This window comes from Rutidosis leptorrhynchoides, chromosome 4 (assembly GCF_046630445.1).
Source record: "Rutidosis leptorrhynchoides isolate AG116_Rl617_1_P2 chromosome 4, CSIRO_AGI_Rlap_v1, whole genome shotgun sequence".
NCBI classification, from domain to species: Eukaryota; Viridiplantae; Streptophyta; class Magnoliopsida; order Asterales; family Asteraceae; genus Rutidosis; species Rutidosis leptorrhynchoides.
In genome coordinates this window covers 221,851,971-221,876,620 of record NC_092336.1, presented here as the reverse complement: position 1 = coordinate 221,876,620, position 24,650 = coordinate 221,851,971, and the positions used below count along the sequence as shown (strand labels likewise).

The 24,650-nt window shown below is 34.5% G+C and overlaps 1 protein-coding gene across 1 annotated transcript; it reads left to right on the top strand.

The window, feature by feature from the left end:
• Positions 1 to 241: 241 nt before the first annotated feature.
• On the top strand, positions 242 to 2,436 carry LOC139841426 (uncharacterized). The gene is made up of 3 exons (XM_071831644.1): positions 242 to 527; positions 582 to 1,997; positions 2,387 to 2,436. The coding sequence occupies exons 1-3, from the start codon at positions 242 to 244 to the stop codon at positions 2,434 to 2,436; spliced, it is 1,752 nt and encodes a 583-aa protein (XP_071687745.1).
• Positions 2,437 to 24,650: the final 22,214 nt, after the last annotated feature.

Genomic DNA, 24,650 nt, shown 5'->3' with positions numbered 1-24,650 from the left:
ACACTACTTGGATATACTCAACACCTTATAACACTACTCACTACTATTTACTGCACATCACTACTAGAATCTTTACGATTCACTACTACTTACTATGCATCACTGCTCGTTGCTAGTATATTTTCTTACTGATTTCATTACCCCTAACCTGGTGTGTTATCTTGTCTTGAAGATAATGCCACCCAAGAAGATCACACAAGCTAATGTCCATCAGTGAATTACTGAGGGTCTCACTGACATTATGGATGAGCTAAGAAATGGGCACAACAACAACCACACTCCCAACACCAGTAACCCGAAAGCTAATAATCCTCAGCACACCACTAGCGCCCCGAACAACAACAACCATCCAAATACCAACAACACTACTCAAGGAGGGTGTTCTTACAAGACTTTTATGAGCTGCGGACCACATTCATTTGCGGGTACTGAAGGACCAGTTGGCCTAACTCGTTGGTTCAAGAAGCTCGAATCCGTCTTCCGTATCAGTAGATGTAGAGATACTGATAGAACACAGTTTGCTTCCAGTAAGTTGATCGACATCGCGTTAACTTAGTGGAATACACTTGCTTCATCCATAGGTTATGATCAAGCTTATGAAATGCCCTGGGAAGACTTGAAACAAAGAATGGTTGAAGAGTACTGTCCTTATACTGAAATCATGAAAATGGAGCGAGAACTCCGGAACTTGAAATTGGTTGGTACTGATTCAGCTGGCTATAATAAGAGATTCTTTGAACTTGCTCTTATGTGTCCAAGCATGGTTACTCCAGAACGCAGGAAGATCATTCTGTATGTGAAGGGTTTAACTGAGAACATCCGAAGTGGTGTGACTTCTTCTAAACCAAAGACTATTCAGGAAGCTATCGAAATGACTAGTGAGTTGTTGGATCAGATCGAGCAAGGAGGAAAAGCTCCCATGTCCAATGAGGCAAGATCGTCTGATCATAAAAGGAAGTGGAACAACAATTCTGACAAGAATTACAGCCAGAAGTTCAACAAGAAACCGAATACTAGCAAGGGTAACACTACTGCTCCTAATACCAATTTTGGGTATAAAGGAAAGTTCAAGCTATGTAACAAATGCAATAGCCATCACCCGGGAGATTGGAGAATATTCTGTGACAAGTGCAACAAGAGTGGACACACTGCTAAAGAATGTAAAGCTGGATCACGAAATTGTTTTAAATGTGGTAAGCCGGGCCATTTTATGAAAGATTGCCCAAATGCTAAAAAGAATGTCGAGCCTGCTAAAGGTAGGGCATTCAACATCAATTCCAATGAAGCTCATGACGATCCAAAGCTAGTTATGAGTACGTTCTTACTCGACAATCATCATGCTTATGTACTTTTTGATTCTGGAGCTGATAGGAGTTTTGTGTCTAAAGACTTCTGCCATAATATTAAGAATCCTGTGTCATCATTAGAAAACTTATATTCTATAGAATTAGGGAATGGTAATCTAATGAAAGCTAACCGAATTTACCGCGGGTGTACTTTAAACTTAGTTGAGAAATCTTTTAGTATTGATGTGATACCGATACAACTGGGAAGTTTTGACCTAGTGGTCGGAATGGACTGGTTATCCGATAATAGAGCCGAGATCGTCTGCGACCAGAAAGCTATTCACATTCCTATCGTTGATAGTGAACCTTTGATGGTGTACAGAGAACGAAGCTGCATGCCATTACATTTCATTAATTGTTTGAAAGTGCAGAAATGCATTAGGAAGGGTTGTCTTGCAATGTTGGTTCATGTGAGCAAAACTGAACCTAAAGTCAAGAAACTCGAAGATGTACCGATTGTTCGAGATTTTCCCGATATTTTTCTGGAAGAATTACCAGGTCTTCCACTGCATAGAGATGTGGAATTTCAGATTGACCTAATGCCTGGAGCGGCACCTGTAGCCCGAGCACCGTATAGACTCGCACCTTCTGAATTACAAGAGTTATCTAGCCAGCTACAAGAACTTCTAGACAAGGGATTCATCAGACCGAGTACTTCACCATGGGGAGCCCCTGTGCTATTTGTCAAGAAGAAAGATGGATCGATGAGACTTTGTATTGATTACAGAGAACTGAATAAGCTGACTATCAAAAATATGTATCCATTGCCAAGGATCGATGATCTATTTGATCAGCTTCAAGGATCTGGATGTTACTCTAAAATTGACCTAAGATAAGGTTATCATCAGATGAGAGTAAAAGAGATTGATATACCGAAGACAGCGTTCAGAACATGCTATGGACATCATGAATTTACAGTAATGCCCTTTGGTTTAACGAACACACCAGCTGTGTTCATGGATCTCATGAACCGTGTGTGTAAGCCATACCTAGACAAGTATATTATTGTGTTCATTGATGATATTTTGGTATATTCGAAGAACGAGAAGGAGCACGAACAACATCTCCATTTGATACTCGAGATTCTTAGAAAGGAGCAGTTGTATGCTAAGTTTTCGAAGTGTGACTTCTGGTTACGAGAAGTTCAATTCTTGGGTCATATCGTAGGTGTCAATGGTATTCAAGTTGATCCTGCGAAGATAGAAACGATCAAGAAGTGGGAGATTCCCAAGTCACCGACGCAGATTCGTCAATTCTTAGGTCTCGCCGGTTATTACAGAAGATTCATTGAAGGATTTTCTATTATTGCCCGACCGTTGACCGCATTGACTCACAAGGGTAAGAAATACAAGTGGACCGAACAGCATGAGTCGGCATTTCAATTGTTGAAACAGAAATTGTCTACTGCTCCGATTCTGTCCTTACCCTTAAGGAAATGAAGATTTCGTGATTTATTGCGATGATTCACGACAAGGTTTTAGTTGCGTGTTAATGCAACGGAAGAAAGTGATTGCCTATGGATCACGACAGCTGAAGATTTACGAACAGAACTATACGACACATGATTTAGAACTTGGTGCTGTGGTTTTTGCACTGAAGATGTGGAGACACTACTTGTATGGTATTAAGTTTACAATCTTCACCGATCACAAGAGTTTGCAACATATCTTTGAGCAGAAACAAGTCAACATGAGACAGAGACGTTGGGTGGAACTGCTGAACGACTACGACTGTCAAATTCGCTACCATCCTGGCAAGGCAAATGTTGTCGTAGATGCCTTGAGTGGGAAGGAAAGAGCTAAACCTCTCCGAGTTAGAGCGCTAAATTTAATCGTCCGTACGAATCTTACTTCTCAAATTCGCGATGCACAACTCGAAGCCTTAACGCGAGAGAATATTGCAACTGAATCTCTGAAGGGCCTAGATAAACAGTTTGTCATTAGAGATGATGGAACTCACTACTTTGCTAATAGAATCTGGGTACCGAAATTTGGCGGATTAAGGGAACTCGTGCTAGATGAGGCACACAAGTCAAGATACTCTATTCACCCCGGATCCGACAAAATGTACCAAGACCTAAAGGCACTATATTGGTGGCCCAATCTGAAGAACGACATCGCTACTTACGTTGGTAAATGCTTGACATGTGCTAAGGTCAAGGCTGAACATCAGAGACCATCAGGGCTACTGACACAACCAGAGATAACCCAATGGAAGTGGGAATGTATTTGTAACGACCCTGGATTTTCCAACGTTTAATTAATAATATTTGTTATTAATGTTTGTGTTTTAATGAATGTATTTTATTACATTTACTTGACATCATGATTGACTTTACATGCCCGACACGTCTTTGAGACACACGAACTTTTCACGAATAATATTTCGGATATTATTTGCATTCATGATTAAGTTTTATTAATCATTTTTTAATTAACTAAGGTTACTAGTTAATTACTTGGGCTTTGTTGGATTAATTTGTTAATCACTTGAACTTGGGCTTTTATTAATGTTATTGGACTTAGTAGCCCACCCTACGCACTTAAATGGACTTGTTAGCCCATCTTTCATGTAAGTATTACATTTAGACTTAACTAGATTATTTTAGTGCTTATGGAATCTAGTTACAAGTTACTTACACCACTCTCTAACACCATGCAACCTTATTACCAACTTTTGAGCCAAATACATGAAGTATCTTGTGGATTTTTCCCCTTCCCCTTTCCTTGTAAAGGCCGTCGGCCAACATAGAGTGTGGAGGGAGCTTTGTTTCATTTTTTATTACTTATCACTTGCATTCTCTCATTCCAAACACACACAACTTATTTGCAATTACCTTTTCTCTCATTTTGCTCTCTACCTTGTAAGTAACATGAGTTTCTTCTTCCCTTCTTTCTCTCCTTAAAAACCGAAACCAAACACTCCATTCATCATTATTCTTTTACTTGTTTCATGTTGTTGTTTAATTACTTGTAGTTGTTGTTGTTACTTACTAGTTAATAAGAATCAAACTCTTTAGTTTATTCTTCATTTCATCTTGTACATATAAGAACATACAAGAGCCTAAACTTTCTAGTTTATGTTCTACATTTAATGTTTTGAAAGATTATAGTTCATGAGTTGTAAAATCATTACTTGTGTTCATGTTTGTAAACTTAAAGTTTACTTTCTTAAGGATCTAAGCTTTGGCTTGAATCTTTCCAAGTATGAACAACCATGAACATAATACTTGTAGATGTAATTTATTTCTTCATTTTGTACATGTATCAATTCGTGTTTTGGTTAAATGGTCAAGTATTACAAGTTAATCTTGATCTCATACTTTCTTAAACTAAAAGCTAACTTTATAAGTTCAAGAACATGGAAGTTTAACTTTCTAGTTACAACTTCACATACTTATGAAAGATCTAAGTTTCTATAGCTTATGGTCTACTTATTTTGTCATAAACAAAAGCTTGAAAGCTTACATATACTTTACAAGATGAAAATCTAAGTTTTATAGCTTATGGTTTCATTAAAGTAAAGATTCTAGTGTTATTACTTAGGATTTAACTTAATAACTTTAGATCTAGACTTTTGGGTCTTGTATCTTCAAGATCTAACTAAGAACTATGTTCTACAACTTAATATCTCGATTAGTTAGTTTACTTTCAAGTTTGTAGTTCAATATTACTTTTATAGTTCATCTATGTATCGGATCTAAGATCTTGATGTAACTTTGCTTCATCAAACTACTTACAACACTTAATTGAGTTGTGCTACATATCTTAGACTTGCATTAATGTTATGATGGTCAAAACTTGGTAAAGATGATGTAAACACATGAACGAGTTGTACACTTGAAGCTATATGCATCAAGGATGAGAACCGTGATGAACATCAAGCACCAAGAACTCACTGGAACCCACTGTTTACTGTTTTCTGTAACTGATCACACCTACTGGGCTGCTGTAAAGTTGATTTTCAGTTTTCTCAGTTTGTGTAGATGACTTTTCATTTAAGACTCGTCTTAATCCGAGTTACGGTTTAGGATTTATGGCCCTCCGATCATCACTATGTCCTTTTAACTTTGTGCTGAAAATTCTGACCTACTCGCACTTAGACCATCGCCACGGTCAAATGAAGATGAGTTTGCTTCTGGAACTTTTACCACAACTAGAGGACTCATATACGGAGCCATGGCCACTGTTCTCACCTCATTTCAGTAGGTATAGAGGCCGTGGTGACTGATCCAATTCAGTCTTTGTTTTAAACTCCTTTCTTGAATGAAACTTACTTTATACTTTATGTTTGATGATAAATGATGATGACCTTTAAGACCTAATTTACATACATTTAAACCTATTGGAATGATTTACTGTCTTAGTAATATTTGACTTAGGTTGAGGACTTTCTGGACCTACATACTTGCTTACTTCCCGACTCAACTTTACTACTACTTTACCACTGTGAGTTATAGCATCCCTTTTTTACTTTAACTATTTTGGGAACTGAGAATACATGCGTATTTTATGTTTTACATACTAGGCATGAGTACTTAAATTTTACATATGTGTGGGTTATACAACAGCATAAACTTTCCCCTTAGCTCAGTAACGTTTAGTCATTGGTCTTTGAACCGGTGAACGCGAATCTTAGATATGGATCCATAGGGTTTGACATCCCCAATCGGGCTAGTCACGCTAGCATTTAATGAGTGTTTAATACTTCGTAAACATACGCACTCGCCAAGTGTACTTTCAGGGGGTTATAAACGTTAAGTTAGTTACCAAGTGCCCACGGTTAAACATATACTTTATCATACTGTTTTGAAACGCTCTTTGTAGCACTGAAATCTCGTGGCCTACCTTACATTACTGTTATACTTAAACTATAGCTTACCAACCTTTGTGTTGACATTTTTAAGCATGTTTTTCTCAGGTGCTTAAGGTTAGCTGCTTCCGCTGTTGTACTAGTCTTGCTGTAGACACCCGCTGCTTTAGAGATGTCACCGCATGAACGTTTATCTTGCATTCATTAACATTATTACTTTTGAAACTATGATTTGTAACGACCATTGGGGTCACGTACAATTATTAATTGCTTCTATTTATAGAAGAATACTTTTGATGTAAAACATTCGACTTTAGTTATGACGTCACCTTTTATCATGAATGCAAACGTATTTTGAAATAGCATATAGCGTTTGACCTTGTAATGATCCTGTTGTTGATGGTCTGTACATGATGATTTAGTACGGGGCATCACATTTGGTATCAGAGCATTGGTTGTAGGGAATTAGGTTGCATTAGTGAGTCTGGACCGACCCGAGTAGGATTCACTAATAGGACTAATCTACAACTTGCTAGTTTACTTGTTTCTACGAAACTTGCTGCATGCTGCTGCTTGCTTTTACTACTATATGCCGTATGCTATTACATGATTTCACTACTGCAAACTATTATCTGCTTTCGATTGCATGATACTTGTCGTTATTGCCATGTTACTTACTGTTACACATGATCTAGACTGTTGTAGTTACTTGGCCTAATAAGTGCTTGCTTTATGACTTACTGACATGAAAAATTTATTTTTCCTTGTTCAGATGTCGGATATTCCACCTGTCATCATTTTGCACAGTGACTCAGACTCATCAGCCACCTCACCGACCATTGTTGCCGATTCCCAGATGCCGTCGTCAACACCTTCTAGTGACTCGGGCGCTTCATCCTCTGGAGCCAGCAGTCATGCACCTGCCCCAGTGGTTACCTCTGATGGAGCCGAGGACCTCCAGGAGATTCCAGCTCCACTTGCCCCCGGACCCTCGTAGCCACATCACCATCCCGGTGTTGCTGTGATTCCCACGGATCTTGGGGAAGGTCCAGTCCGTAATGAGCATAACCATTGGTGCCGACGCGCTCCTGATGGACGTCTCATGCCGATCGGACCTGCCAGATACCGACAGATGATGGATGCCCGAGGAGAGCCAGTACAGCCACCCGTGCAGCCACCTCCACATGATTCGGACGACCCATCCTTTGCTGACTCTTTATCTGACGACACCTCCTCAGACGACTCCAGTGACGATGATTCTGATGAGGACTCTGATGATGCACCTGTACAGCCACCCTCCACCCCGCCGAAGAAGCGGTACCGTTTCAATGGTACCGTCATTCCAGGGATTAATGGTGGTCGAGCATTCACTGACGCATATGGTCGGCGTCGTAGGGTTACCGCCCGTAAGCGGTTTGTGCCGTATCCTGCTGATCCCTTCATCCGTAAGCCTTACCGCTTCGCAGCCTCTACTTCTGGAGCCGGACCATCTGCACCACCAGCTCCACCAGCACCACCCGTACCGACTGCAATGCCTGCCCCACCATCTCCCACTGTCGAGGAACTGACAAGGGAGGTGGATATCCTCCGTGCTCGTGTAACTGAGCTTGAGGACCAGATGTCTCATGTATTGGACATCCTACACCCACCATCACCTTAGGGCTTTTGTAGTAGATTTCATTATGTAATCTCATTTGTAGTTTTATGTATTACTTATGTATTGTACGAACCTATGCGAATGTATGCAACTTATTATTATTAATGAATGGAACCTTGCGTTATTTAATTCTTGCACAATGTTCTATTTACGTTACTGTATGTTGATTCTGTGGTATTTGTACCTGGTTGCATTACTTAATAAACATGTGATGTGTTGATTCCATGTTGGTTACCATATACTGTATTATTACTATTTGAATACTGGATTTTGACTTGAGTCAAAATTTTTGTTTAGAACATCATGACCAACGGAAGATCAACACCGACCACAGCCCAAATCGAGGAAATGATTGTCGAACGGGTAGCCGCAGCCATTGCGGAAATGCAACCCCAAGCTCCACCGCCACCGGTTATCCAGCCCATTCGTAATGGGTGCACATACAAAGAGTTCCAAAGCTGCAAGCCCCATAACTTTAGTGGAACGGAGGGGCCAGTTGGTCTCACTAGGTGGTTTGAAAAACTAGAATCTGTATTCCGAGTTAGCAACTGCTCAGAGGCAAACAAGACAAAATATGTTTCTTGTACACTGGCGGATGGCGCCCTCACTTGGTGGAACACAATGGCTCAAGCCAAGGGTATTGATGAGGCGCATGCCACCCCATGGGAAGAATTCAAAGCAGCCATGATTGAAGAGTATTGTGTGAGAACTGAGATACAGAAGATGGAGATTGAGTTTATGCAGTTGAAGTTTGTGGGGAACGATCTCGATGGGTACAATCGTAGGTATTTGGAACTAGCCCTGATGTGTCCTACCATGGTCACCCCGGAATTCAAGCGTATGGAGAGATACTTGTGGAGACTTCCTAAGTCCATTAAGGGAAATGTCACCTCGTCTAAGCCACCTAATGTCCCGGAGGCAATGCGCATGGCGCATACTTTAATGAACCAAATCATCATCGATGAACCGGAGAAGGCTAAGTCTGAAGCGGGTAGTAGTGATAAGCGAAAGTGGGATAACAACAAGGGTAGAGCCTATGATCAAAACCCAGTGAAGCAACATGAGGGTTTCAAAGGAAACAACAACGGTGGGAATCCCAATCCGAACAACAACTCGAACCCCAACTACAAAGGTACTCTACCACAATGCAAGAGGCACTACAAGCACCATACCGGGTATTGTAATGTGGTTTGTGAAAAGTGCCAACGGACTGGACATATCAGTAAGGACTGCAAGGTTACCACCCTGAATGTGAAGGCGAACCCCAATGGACCGAAAAAGTGCTACGAATGCGGACAGACGGGCCATTTCAGAAATGCGTGCCCCAACAAGCGAAAGGACGATGGACCACAGCGTGGCAGAGTTTTCAACTTTAATGCAAGGGACGCCCGTGAGAACACCGACTTGGTGACAGCTATATTCACTATCAACAATCTATTAGCTTCTGTCCTATTTGATACTGGTTCCGATAGAAGTTATATATGTAGACACTTTAAGATTAATTGGTCGTTAGTCCCTTTAAAAGAGAGTATGCTTGTCGAGGTCGCCAATGGAAAACTTGAGAAAGTTGACCATATTAGTCGAGGAGCTATTATCAACATAGCTGGTGTAGATTTCGAGATTGACTTGATACCCATTAAGTTGGGAAGCTTTGATGTTATTGTCGGTATGGACTGGTTGACCAAGATAAAGGCTGACATTATCTGTGGAGATAAAGCTCTTCGTATACCACACGGAGAGGGTGAGCCACTGGTTATTTACGGAGAGAGATGTATGATAATGCTAAAAACGAACATATATTTCATAGCATTATCCCTCAAGAAAGACAAGCTTTTAGTTGCAATTGTTCTATTTACAAGTGATATTCGTTTAAATAATAAAAGGTGAAGACAAAAGACAGATTCGACGAATTGAAGACGCAAACGACCAAAAAGTTTAAAAGTACAAAGTACAATCAAAGTGGTTCAAATTATTGATGAGAAACGTCTCAAAATTACAAGAGTACAAGACACGAAACGCAAAATACAAGATATTAAATTGTACACAAGGACGTTCGAAAATCCGGAACCGGGACCAGAGTCAACTCTCAACGCTCGACGCAACGGACTAAAAATTACAAGTCAACTATGCACATGAATATAATATAATATATAATTAATTCTTAAAATTATATATATTATATTATATTTATAAAACCGTCGGCAAGAAGCAAACAAACTCATGTGAGCTGGAAAAAGAGGCCATGCGATCGCATGGCCTGGAGGCCTAAATCCCATGCGATCGCATGGTGAACAGTATCTGGCCACATCCCTATAAAAAGCAGTTTGGTGATCGAACTTAAGACATCTTTTTCTTCTCTTCATCTCAAACGTGTATATATATATATATATATATATATATATATTATAATTTTAATTTTAATTTTAATTTTAATTTTAATAATAAGGCTATGCTAGCGAATGTTGTAAGGATATAAGTCGAAATTCTGTCCGTGTAACGCTACGCTATTATTAATCATTGTAAGTTATGTTCAACCTTTTTAAATTAATGTCTCGTAGCTAAGTTATTATTATGCTTATTTAAGTCGAAGTAATCGTGATGTTGGGCTAAAATATTAAAGATTGGGTAATTGGGCTTTGTACCATAATTGGGGTTTGGACAAAAGAACGACACTTGTGGAAATTAGACTATGGGCTATTAATGGGCTTTATATTTGTTTAATTAAATGATAGTTTGTTAATTTAATATAAAGATTTACAATTGGATGTACCTATAAATAACCACATACACTCTATCAGACACGATGGGCGGGATATTTATAAGTACAAATAATCGTTCATTTAACCAGACACGGGAATGGATTAATAGTGAATGGACTTATTAAAACAGGGGTGAATTATATACAAGGACACTTGGCGTAATTGTTAACAAAGTATTAAAACCTTGGGTTACACGCAGTCGATATCCTGGTGTAATTATTAAACAAAGTATTAACACCTTGTTACAGTTTAAGTCCCCAATTAGTTGGAATATTTGACTTCGGATATAAGGATAATTTGACGAGGACACTCGCACTTTATATTTATGACTGATGGACTGTTATGGACAAAAACCAGACGGACATATTGAATAATCCAAGACAAAGGACAATTAACCCATGGTAATAAACTAAAATAAACACGTCAAACATCATGATTATGAAAGTTTAAATAAGCATAATTTATATATTTCATATTTAATTGCACTTTTAATTATCGCAACTTTATTTATTCTCATTTTATTTTATCGCAATTTTATTATCGTTATTTAATTTACGCTTTAAATTAAGTTATATTTATTTTTAATATTTTACATTAGGTTTTAACTGCGGCTAAAGTTCTTAAATCGACAAACCGATCATTAAACGGTAAAAACCCCTTTTTTAATAATAATACTACTTATATATATTTATATATTTACAAATATAGTTTTAAAAATATAGCGTTAAACTTGGCTAAGATCCCTGTGGAACGAACTGGACTTACTAAAAACTACACTACTGTACGATTAGGTACACCTCTACGCACATCAAGTATTTTTGGCGCCGCTGCCGGGGATCGAACCCGGGTCACCTGCGTGACAGGTGGGAATACTTACTGTAGAGACCTGTCCTAATCCATCTGGACGAAGTCCTTATCGATTACAAACGATTCACAACAGTTGATTACATCGCGAGGTATTTGACCTCTATATATTACATTTTACAAACATTGCATACGTTTTTGAAAAGACAATCTTTCATTACACCGAAAGTTGACGACATGCATACCATTTCATAATATATCCAACCATAAATGACTTAATAATAATCTTGATGAACTCAACGACACGAATGCAACATTTTTTGAAAAATGTCATGAATGACTCCAAGTAATATCTCTATAATGAGCAAATGCACAGCGGAAGATTTCTTTAACACCTGAGAATAAACATGCTTAAAAGTGTCAACCAAAAGGTTGGTGAGTTCATTAGTTTATCATAATAATCATTTCAATTTTTTTTAATAGACCACAAGAATTTCATATTCCCATTTCCCATAAATAAACATCCCATACATAGAGATAAAAATATCATTCATATGGATTGAACACCTGGTAATCGACATTCACAATATGTATATAAGAATATCCCCATCATTCCTGGATCCTCCTTCAGACATGATATAAATTTCGAAGTACTAAAGCATCTGGTACTTTGGATGGGGCTTGTTGGGCCCGATAGATCTATCTTTAGAGTTCGCGTCAATTAGGGTGTATGTTCCCTAATTCTTAGATTACCAGACTATAAAGGGGCATATTCGATTTCGATCATTCAACCATATAATGTAGTTTCAATTACTTGTGTCTATTTCGTAAAACATTTATAAAAGCGCATGCATTCTCAGTCCCAAAAATATATATTGTAAAAGCATTTAAAAAGGGAGTAATGAAACTCACGCATATAAATATTGTAAAACAGTTAATAAAGCATTTGCATGTATTCTCAGCCCAAAAATGTAAAGAGCAAAAGGGCAAATGAAACTCACAATACTGTATTTTGTAGTAAAAATACATATGCCGATATTGAACAATGCAGGGTTGGCCTCAGATTCACGAACCTATATTCAATCATATATATTAACACATATAATGATAATCAAAAGAATTTATATATATCATTAATGATTTAATTGTTATTTTAATTATGTATTTCATTAATAACCTAATAAATTACATTTATTAATATTTATTATAAAAGTATTAATATAGTTATGTTATATGTGGTAACTATGATTTTTATATAACTAATAGTTATGTGATAAAATAGTCTTGATAATAATAATAAATAAAAAGTTATTTTATTTTACAATAATAATAATAATAATAATAATAATAATAATAATAATAATAATAATAATAGTTATTATGATAATAATAGTGGTTCTAGTATTAAAAATAACAATAATATAATATTGTTGTTAAAATAATAATAATGATAATAATAATAATAATTTTGATAAAAAGTGATAATTTTCTAATAGTGATAATAATAAAAATGATACTCTTAATAAAAATGATAGTTTTGATATTAATGGTTTACTAATAATAATAATAATAATAATAATAATAATAATAATAATGCTAACTTTGTTAAAAATGAGGATATTAATAATAATGATATTGTTAATAATGATACTTTTATTTAATAATAATAATAATAATACTAACATTTACAAAAGTGATACTAATACTAATATTAATGATAATAAAACTAGTTTGTGTTATTTTTTTTATAGTAATGATAATAATGATAATCCTAATCATAATATTACCTATATCAATATTACTAATACTAATAATAATCACACTAATAATGTTTAATGATGTTACTTGGTAATAAAATGATTATAATATATATATATATATATATATATATATATATATATATATATATATATATATATATATATATATATATATATATATATATATATATATATATATATATTTATTTTAGCCTTACTAATAATAACAATTATAACTAATGTTAACAATACTAATAACAATAGTAGTAACTAAAATTATATCAATAATAATGATAATAATAAGTTTTAAAATAAAACTACCTCAAGAGTAAAATCTTCAAAAAAAAATAAGGAACATAAAGTGCCTCCGACCGGGCTCGAACCCGCGACCTCTCGTTTCAAGGAAACATCCCTAAACCATCCGTCCATCCATGCTTTCCTGATTTATTCCATGACTAATACATATATCTCTCGTATTACTTTCTGATTTTCTTTTTCTCCTTCACTAATTCGATCAGTTGACCATCATCATTATTCCTAACTCTTAGCCCAACATCAAATAGGATTTCAGCCCATCATGCCCAAGCTTTTAACACCGCCCAGCTTCTACTGATAATTAAAAAAATTGTGGTGGCCTGGGTTCGAACCCAGGACCTCTTGTTAAATTGACAACAACCTAACCACTGATCTATCTTCTAGTTTTCTGATTTAAAAGGCTCCTAAATTTATATAACCCTTATTTATGCTTCATCTTCTTCCTCAAAATACCAAACCCATAACTATTCATCATCATCAAAATATAAAATCATAATCCTAATCATCTCTATTTATCATCCATGTATACCATCATCTATTTATCATTATCATCACCGTTATACCTCATTATCATTATCTATTTCGTTCAACATCATGATCAATCATAATTATAATAGAAAAATATATATATATATATATATATATATTTATAGCGACTTAACCTCTTTATCGTCTTCCATCGTATATCTCAGGTATCTCCCATTGTCTTCATCGTTTCTATCTTTATTAGTTTGTAATCATCATCATACAGTAATCATCCTCCATGATTTAATCACTATCCTCGCTAATCTTATTTCACAGCTAATATATACCTATATGTATAAACGTGAAGTGTGGTAGCAGTCAACAGAAACGAATCTATGGCGTTTTTCGATGGTTGTTTTCTAAAGGTGATGATTTGAATCGCGAAGAAAAACAGCAGTAGTAGCAAGAGTAAGAGAGTGATGGTGTTTGATAGTAACATGAAACAGAAAAACAGTAACTTGGCGGTTATGGTGGTTTTGGTGTTTCAAAGGTGGTGAGGTGATCAGTTATGATGGTGATAAAAGAAGAAAGGTGGTTGTAACTAAACAAAATAAGTGAGAGAAAGAGATAGAGGAGAGAGGCGGAGATGGGATGAGGGTTGGTGGTGGGTTCCGGCCGGTGGGTGGAAGAGGAGAAGGGTGGTGGCGTTTGGCTTACGAAACAGAAAACAGTTTAAAGGTTTTATGGTTGTGATGGTTTTGAGATTCACGAAGATGAGAGATAGTGAGGGAGAGAGAGATGGCGGAGATTTGGTTGCAGTGGTGGTTGCCAGTGCTTGAAGGTGGAGGTCCGGCGAGATGAGCTGGGTTTAATCCGGTCATTCTACGATCAATGTCCACCGTCTTTATTTCTTTAAAATGAAATGAGATGATATATAATCTAGTGAAAGAATTTACGTAACAAGAATGAAACCCAAAAAAAATATAATGAAAACTTTATGTGAAAGAGAGGAAAAGTGAAGAAAAAAATAGTGAAGTGAAAGTAGGGGAAAAAAAAGGAAGTAGTAACTTGATCAACATTGTCGAGAGAATAATTAAAATAAGAAACAAGTTGGTTAATGAATGTGATTGAATGGGTTTCATATGCAGTGTATGTGCATGCATATTATATAATTGATTTTTGGTGATGAAAGTCAAGGATAGAACATATATAATTAAATCGTGCAATCAAATCAAAATAATAATAATAATAATAAATATATATAAAGTGATTCTTAGATTGTACAGGGAATATGAATGAAACCTTAAGAAACAGTAACGTAATAGTAAGCAGCCATAACTTTGTTATTTATCTATACCGCTCCGTTGTTAATAAGTGGCGGATAAAAGTTCACAGAAAAAATCTCATATTTTTAAATTAACTATATTTATTGGTATAAAATTCGATCATTAATTTATTAAATAAAATTTACATCAACTGTCCCTCTCATTTATGGGTGAAATATAAAAAGTGTTAATATTAAATAATTAGATCCTAATTATACTTTTAATAAGCCTATAACTTATATAACTTATTTTTGAATCACCGTTTATTTTAAAATTACATATCTTTGAATTTAACTTTCTTAATATCAATCAGGACATCAAACGAGTATTACAATCATTTAATATTTATTTTTAATATACTTTTCATTTATTTAATTATTTATTTTAATAATGATATCATATTTTACTTTTACTTTACATAGTTAATTTTAACAACATACAATATCTTAAGTTATACTTCAAATTATTATTTATATCTATCTATATATTTAAACATATATGAATCCATTTACAAATAGTTATTCGTGAATCGTTGGGAACAGTCAAGGGTCAAATGAATATACGAACATCGTTTCAAAATTTTTCTAGACTCAACATTACACACTTTGCTTATCGTATTAAAATCATATAAAGATTAAGTTTAAATTTAGTTGGAAATTCCCGGGTCATCACAGTACCTACCCGTTAAATAAATTTCGTCCCGAAATTTGAGTGAGGTGGTCATGGCTTACAATAAAAATGTTTTCATGACCAATATGAGTTGATAATTAGAGGTTTATCATCATTGAATAATAATGATAAAATAATTCGATTATTCTAAGAATACAAGTGAAGCTATCGCAAAATAGTGAATTGAAGAAAATAAGATCTTTCCTTAGTTTTTGACGTAAACAGGGTTGAATTCCGGAATTCATGGGATTTATAGAAAATCTTCGAAATCAAAAAGATTTGAATTCTTTGGTGAGTAAGGAAATTAAGATCTCTATAATTAAATACGGTGATCTGCCTCGATTATTCTGTCTGATATTTCCATTATAAATTAAGCTCTTCCGTTCCATTATTCTCACCATTTCTATATATATATATATATATATATATATATATATATATATATATATATATATATATATATATATATATATATATATATATATATATATATATATATATTAAGTTCATACATCCAAAAGATTGTGAAAATGCTTAATCCAGTTCTAATCCTTGATATTTTCCTAATTATCATTTCTATCATCCTTCTTTCCAATCTTCCATCAGAAAAATCTGTTTCCTTCTATTATTACTTTGGGGTGATACTATTCTTAATTCTACCATGTCTTTATATTGCTATTCGTGTTAATATCCACAGTTTGTAACCTTCAGGTTGTTATTGAGCTTTATATTTTCTCTTATATTTTGGATCTCTTTGTCTTTTTATTATCTTCTCGACCTCTAGTAAAGCGAGTAACGGTCCAGAGTTCGTAAGTATGGGGTTTCGAATGAACTTAATGTTCTAAACGAGAAAGAACGTAATAGCACGATTTGATTTGTCAAATTACCAGAATATCCGGGAAAGATAGAACTATCAAGAAAATATGTTCTTGATATGTTTATATATCATATAAAATGTAAGAGTCGTGTAACATGGCACATGATGACGTTATAATCTGTGAATCATCATGTCCCATTTAGAAACTCAGCATGACTTACTGTAATATAATAACGTTGATCAAGTGTCATTATATTATACTAACTCATGCATCAATTCCCAACATTACTTCAATAACATTCATATTTTAAGCTCGAAAGTTTACAGAATATAGAAACTAACAGTTTCTATATGATGTACACTGATAGCACGAAGAGATTAATGATTTCAGATAAGAATAGTTATGAAAATATCTTCAGAAATATAGAGGATATTTATAATGAAAGATACAATGATATCTTGGAATTTCTAATATCGAATGATGGTGAAGAAAATTTGTCCGCAAGTGTTTGGAGTCAGAAGCAAGGTATTCGCTAAAGATTTCATCAGAAACAAAATCATTAGGATTCTTAATGTACAAGTTTAGTCCTTGTGATTTGTTCAGAGTCTCCTTCATGGTTTGCTCAATCCGGTTTCTAGTTCCACTTTTCTAAGCTTTTCCAACATACTATTCTTTATCATCAAACTTTCAACGGTTAAGGTCATTTACAGTTGTCTACTGTTTCTGCTGCTTCATTCAGCTTCCTCAAAATTTGGAGTATTGATTCGTAGACTGGGTGCTTTTCAGAATTTCAGAATAAAAGATCATAATTCTAAGAAATAAGGATTATATGTATACTTATAACTGTTGATGTAGACATGCTGCGAGATTTCAAAATACTGATTGCTGATTCCCGGTAATTGGTATGGCAGTTCTTGTTACAAGATGCGGATGAGTATATGATAGGGTTTCAATAAATAAATATAATGATTTATCAGAGAGATTTAAGCCAAGGAGCAATTAGGTTGCTGGTACGTCTGCTGGTAATATGATAAAATATAAAAGGGTTCCCCGGTATCAATAAAAGAGTACACATATATATCACGGTTATAATAAGGTTGTTTCAAACGAAAAGTCGAAGTTGACTTGCTGGAGCTGTGACAAAATTGGCTAATTTGAAAAGGAATTGCAAAGTTATTTTCGGTAATAACAACGTCAAAGGAGCTAGAACAGATACGTGTTAAACGTTTACTCAGGTTCCGAGTGTTTTCAGATGCATAATTATATGCATAAATCTTTCCTTCCATAGATGAAGTGCGGTTGATTCATCCTTTCGATTGAGGTGTTTTCAAGAATTATGAAAGATTTTTGAACGCAGATTGTAATCGTCGAGATACAATGAGGTTTAAGATGAGATCAAGTGGAAAACTTGAAGAATTATTTAGTTTCATATGTTAAAATCAATATTTTAATTCATTTTAATTGTTCAATGTCATTAGTTCACAGTCGATAGTCCACAGTTATCAGTCCAATAATTCATATATAATATTCAAATTTATTAATCCATATCGTGACCCGTGTACATGTCTCAGACTCGATCACAACTCAAACTATATATATTATTGTAGAATCAACCTCAACCCTGTATAGCTAACTCCAACATTACTGCATATAGAGTGTCTATGGTTATTCCAAATAATATATATAGATGCGTCGATATGATATGTCAAAACCTTGTATACGTGTCCCGATATTTAAAGTGCGTAAAATAAATAACAGAAATTAAATGACGATAAATAAAATTTCGAGAATTAAATTGCGATAAAATAAATTGCGATTATTAAATTGCGATAAATAAGTTGCGATAAATAAAATGTAATCAGTTAGCTAGGAACAGTTAGCTAGGATTTTGTTAGCGTGGATTCGTAACAGAATTTCTCATAGTTAATTTGTTTGTTTCTAACCAATTTTATTTTGTCAAATGTTTTCTTCATTATGCCACTTGTTGGATTCTGGTAAATTAAAATCCAAATATGAAATTGAATAAAAATGGTTATTCCGCGGTGAACAAATACGTATATCTGTGGGTGTATGTAGGATAGTAAATGATCGTTGAATCTGATTCGAAGAACGTACAATGTAACTTATTAATGTGAAATCTAAATATTCCTCGGGTATTACCTACCCGTTAAAATATTTTCACCATTAACAGTTTGTTCAAAAGAATTTTTAATTACAAGCTTTATGAAAACATATATACATATATATTTTCTTCAGATGTAATCATGGATTTAATGAGTCAATGTGATATTAAACTCATCAGATTTACGGCTAGAACTGGAGTACATAATTTCTAAAACATTAGAGATTACATAATCGTCATGAAGGACGAAGAAAGTTTATGTAGAACGATTCGTAGAACGATGATTATGCTTGAGGTATAGATTGCGAGGTTGAGACGTGTGGTGATTTGTTATTGTTGGTACTGGTTATGCTGCTGGTGCTGCTGATGGTGATACTGTTGCTGTCGGTGCTACAAGTGTTGTTGGTGCTGAGGTTGATGATGATGTTGGTGTAGTAAATATAGCTTGTAGATCACGCACCATTCTTGTCAAGTTTTCTATCCTACCCTCTATCATTTCTATCCATCCACTCATCTGATTCGATAGATCTTGATTATCAATTCGAAGTTCCCTAACTTCTTCTAATATTCCCTTTCGATTGGTATTCGGAAGTAGAGGTTGAATATTTTCTGAGATTGCAGTAACACGATCTTCGAGGTGAAAAACTTTAGCAAGAAGGGTGAATACAGTGTTGCGCATAGGTTCACCGGTGAGTACATCGTTTTCTCTAATGTTAGGAGGTAAGTTTGGTTCGCGGTAGGGCTCGCCTTCTTCATTTCTCCATCGAGTGAGTAAGTTTCGGACCCACCCCCATCTCCTCCAGAAAGAAAAATAACTAAATGGTTGAGGCACTTCTGGTTCATTGACTTCGGAGTCTGCTTCAATATACATCTCGAAATCGCTTCCAGAACTAATAAAATCCAAGCTAGGTGTAGGATCCATCTCTCACGATCGGTTAAAGGGTTTTGATATGAAATGATTTTTGAATATCGAATGATATCCTAATTATATATATAATATCTATACATATATCCAAAGATCCCGTGAATTACGGAGAAAATTAAGGAAACGTGTCAAATAAAGTGTAACGACCCTACTTTTTCCGTTATCGTTTGCCGTTAATTATTTAATGACCGTTAATTATTTTCCGTGCCACGTCATTTCTATGACCTATATTATTATTTTTGTAATAATATATTAATTATTATGTGTTATATGAATATTTGTATTCATATCTTTAATTATACGTTTCTACGTGTCGCGGATTTCTATCCGGCGAATCTTTTCGGTTTTCAAACCAACGGTCGAACTTTTGGAATTTTTAAGTCCTAATTATTTTAAATATGATATTTTGATGTCATATGATTATATATAGTGTTTATATATTTTATTCGTCGCGTATTTATTATCTCTTCGAAAAATCAATCGCGTAGCGGCGTTTTCGAGTTTCGGGTTTCGTTCGGGCGTTCGGGCCACTAGGATTTTGTCATTTATCAAATTGGGCCACTATGGGGCCCACCCCATTCAGTTCTTGGCCGAAATTGTCAAGGAAGGGGGTATACCCCTTTCATTTTTGCAATTCTCCTCATTTTCACATTTTATTCCTAATTTTATCAACCCTAAAATTCATTTGGTGCTCTCTCCTCTTCTCCCTCCCTAGCCGTCACCACCACCACCATAATCCATCATCATCTTCATCAAATAATACTTGGATCAAGAAATCATTCACATATTCGGATTCTACACAACGATCTCTACGCGTTCATATTACTTGATTGTTGATTAGGGTATAAACCCTAACCCTAGATTTTCAATTTTTCAATTATTTTTCTGTTTTTACATGTTATATTGATAGTATGATGATAATATGTTATTGTATTGTTGATTGTATGCGTAGAATTGCTCGATTGCATATTTTTTTCGGTTTGATAAAATTGGGACAGCAGATTTTTCGTGTGTTTCTGATATTGTAACTGATTTTGATCATAAAATAAAGTATATAAATGAGTTCCTCTCATCAAGACATTAATTTTAGACTCCGGATTCATGTCGTTTCGATTCCCGGAGCCCTAGATACGAGCAAAGTGGTATTTTGTTAAGATTGAAATGTGATTTTGGTATGAACCAGGTTTGGTCCGACTTTGTGACCATATTTGGTGACTTTAGGGTGTGTTAGTGTGTTAGGACTGATGGTGGGGCGAACTTTCATGTTCGGGTCATCTTAATCCGAGCCACGAATCACCCGTTACGTCTAAAACACGTTTTTGATTGAATTGAAGTTCCAAGTAGTGTATTGGCTGTATATCATGACTTGTGGGCTGTTCATGGTGTGTTCTTGAGTGTACCAAAGTGTCGGGTGGTTTGCTTAGGCGAAGATATATGTAAGGCTCGCCCGAAACCGACACCCGGGGCTCAAGATACGACCCGATGAACTTTTAAACTTAAAACTTATGGTTAATGATTAAACTTATGTTAAAATGAATGGCTTTCATTATTAATAAATTACTTATGATAAAAGAAGTAATTATTATTATTTAAGACTTATGATATAAATATTTATTATATCATTTAATTATTAATTATGATTTAATTAACATTTTAATTAAACTTATGATTAATAATACTTTTATTATTAAAGGAAAATACTTATGATAAGTATTAAATTTATTTTTGAGAAATTATTATAAGACTTATAACAAAGATTAAATAATTATTATAAGACTTAATTATTATTTAATTATGATTTAATTATTAAATACTTATGATTTAATAATTTTAATTAGAAACTTATGATATAATTAATAATTCATTATTAATTTATAATACTTATGATATGAATTAAAATTCATTATTAATTAATAAAACTTATATTATGATTAATATTTAATTAATTAAATACTTATGTTATACTAATTATAACACTTCAACTTATATTAAATTTAATAATTCATTTTATTTAATTAAACTTATGTTATGACATAACTTTACACTTTTGACTTTAATAAACATTATAACCTATGTTATTATTATAACTTACACTTTTCAAATTAATGTTGACTATGTTGACCAAGTTTGACTTTTGAGTTGACTTTCGGTTGACTTTGACTTTCAGTTGACTTCTGTTGACTTTCTAAATAAGGAAACTTTCCTAACTTCAAAACTTTCTAAAAATAGAAGTTTCTAAATTTGGAAACTTTCCAAAGATAGAAACTTTCCAAAAATAGAAACTTTCCTAAAATAGAAACTTTCCTAAAATAGAAACTTTCCAAAAATAGAAACTTTCCTAAAATAGAAACTTTCCAAAAATAGAAACTTTCCTAAAATAGAAACTTTCCTAAAATAGAAACTTTCCAAAAATGGAAACCTGCTAAAAATAGAAACTTTCTAAAAATAGAAAGTGTGTGTCCTTAAGCTGTTCCAATCAAACCGATGCTTGCTGAGTAATGTTCTATGTCTACTTGCAACATGTACAATAGCTATCATACTAAGACTTGACCTAAGTTAGTTATTTATTTCGACCTGCTTTATTTATAGGTCGGCGTTGTGATCTTTCTTGGTCACTTTACTTTACTTGCTGTTCGCTTGTTTGTGAGATTTCTTCAGTTGCTATTTAAGGTGAGTTATAGTCCCATTTTTCTATCTTAAATCTTTTGGGATGAGAATACATGCAATTTATTTTATATTTTGGACACAAGTGAAAGTTGGTTTAAATTATTCATTGTGAGTTGAACAAAAATATTCCCTAGTCTGGTAACTGTAATCACTGGTTTCTACTGGTGAACGCGAATCCTACGGATAGATCTATCGGGTTTGACAACCCCATTTCGAGCTAGTCGCGCTAGCAATTTATAATCGGAATATTTAGTACTTCGTATTTTGTTGTAGATACACTTGTTCGGTGTATATTATTTATTGTGTTTGGCAAGGGTAAATAAATGGTTAAGTGGTTACCAGGTGGCTCACGGAAAATGGAATAATGTTTTATTATATGTTTTCTAGCATATAATTTGGTGGTTCAAAAAGGAGTTTTTATGTTTTCAAACATAAATTTTTATTGTTTAAATTAAATATTGTTTGCAATATTAAACCTATAATTCACTCAACATTTTTGTTGACAGTTACTCGCATGTTTTATTCTCAGGTTCATGATTGATTGCTTCCGCTGTGCTTAGAGAGTCTGCATATTTATGATGGCAGCTTTTGTTAAACATTAACTTGCATTCTATTTTGTTACATTAAAAAGTGGTTGTTTGTTGACTTTATTTTGGTCAACTTTTGGTTAAAGTATTATTGTATAGTTTTTCTAAACTTATACATTTTAGTAGATTTCCTTTATAGGAAATCATTTTTAAATAAAGAATGCAAGGTTGTTTTATTAAATTCATATAGAGTTTCGATCAAGCTGTGGGACCAAGTGACGGAGCCGTTAAGTGTTTTGACGGAGTCGTCACAGTTGGTATCAGAGCCTCGGTTGTAGGGAATTAGGCTGCATTGATGTCGTTACCCGAGTCAATAGGGAGCATTAGTGAGTCTAGTCTACAGCCCGGCCTATTATATATTATTATATGTGATTATTTGTATCGTGTTGGTATGTATGTTGTTATCATACATACATTACTACTATGTTCTGAATCCGGGAGGAACTCCCATTCCGATTTAAATGCATTCTCCGACTCATGCGAGTTCATCTTTCATAGGAACACCTCGGTTAGTGAAACCGAGGGGGTGTCATTCTTGGCTTCTGAAATTCTCGACATTTCTATGTCATAATTTGTGTTTATTGATATAACGTTTGAGTTACATTACGTGTTCTAGAATTCTCATCATTTCTATGTCATCAATTATGGTTATGTATATAACGTTTGAGTTATATTACGCGATATGTCATTCTTAACTTCTAAAGGCTCGGCATTTCAATGTCAGCTATTGTGTTTGGGTATATAACATTTTTGTTATATTACGCGCCTTTGTGCCGTTGTGCCTATGTGCCTTGGTTGTTGAAACGAAAAACGTCATTCTTGACTTTTAGAGATTCGTAGTACTTCGAAGACATTTTTATGTCATCGTTACTCATATTCATTACTTTCGATGTCTTTGTCTCTTGTGCTATCCTTAGCACATTGTTAAGAAATTGTTTTAGGGAAATTGTGTTGAAATTCGAGGTTGACCACGTGTCCTGACCTTATGTAGTGATATTGGAATGGAACTATGAGTTAGTGAAATATAATGGCGTCAGGCCAACGTGATTATATTACGTTAATTCATAGAAAGTCCCAATATTGTGACATGAGGAATAGAAAGTGAGTCAAAGAAAATTTGTACACCACTCATTCGGAAATTCTAACGTTGTTACATGAGTAAGGAAGATACTCATTATCTTATTTGTTGATATACGAGAGACTCGTCTTAACCGAACTACTTACCCCATGTTTTATCATTCATAACTCGCTTGTTAGTGACAGCTTCGCACGTGACTAGTTTTGACCCAAGGACTTGTGTCCTGATAAAAGTCAAAACAATATTTAACTCATTGGGTTTCATGACCTCGTAGCATTTATTGATTAGATGTCGCAAGAAGATTCAAGTCCTTCACCCGAGCTTCAACGATCTTACTTCAACTCGTAACCTCTGTAATGCGGATACCCTGCTTTACATTAAAATTTTTACACATTTGTGTAATTGGGCGGTTCTCATGAGATTTATGGGTGAATGGAAGTAATGAGATATTTTGTCATGTATACAATTTATAAAATCATATATGTATGTATGGGTTCAAATGAATAAATTTACTCTTACCTATTTTGGCTAGTATATACTA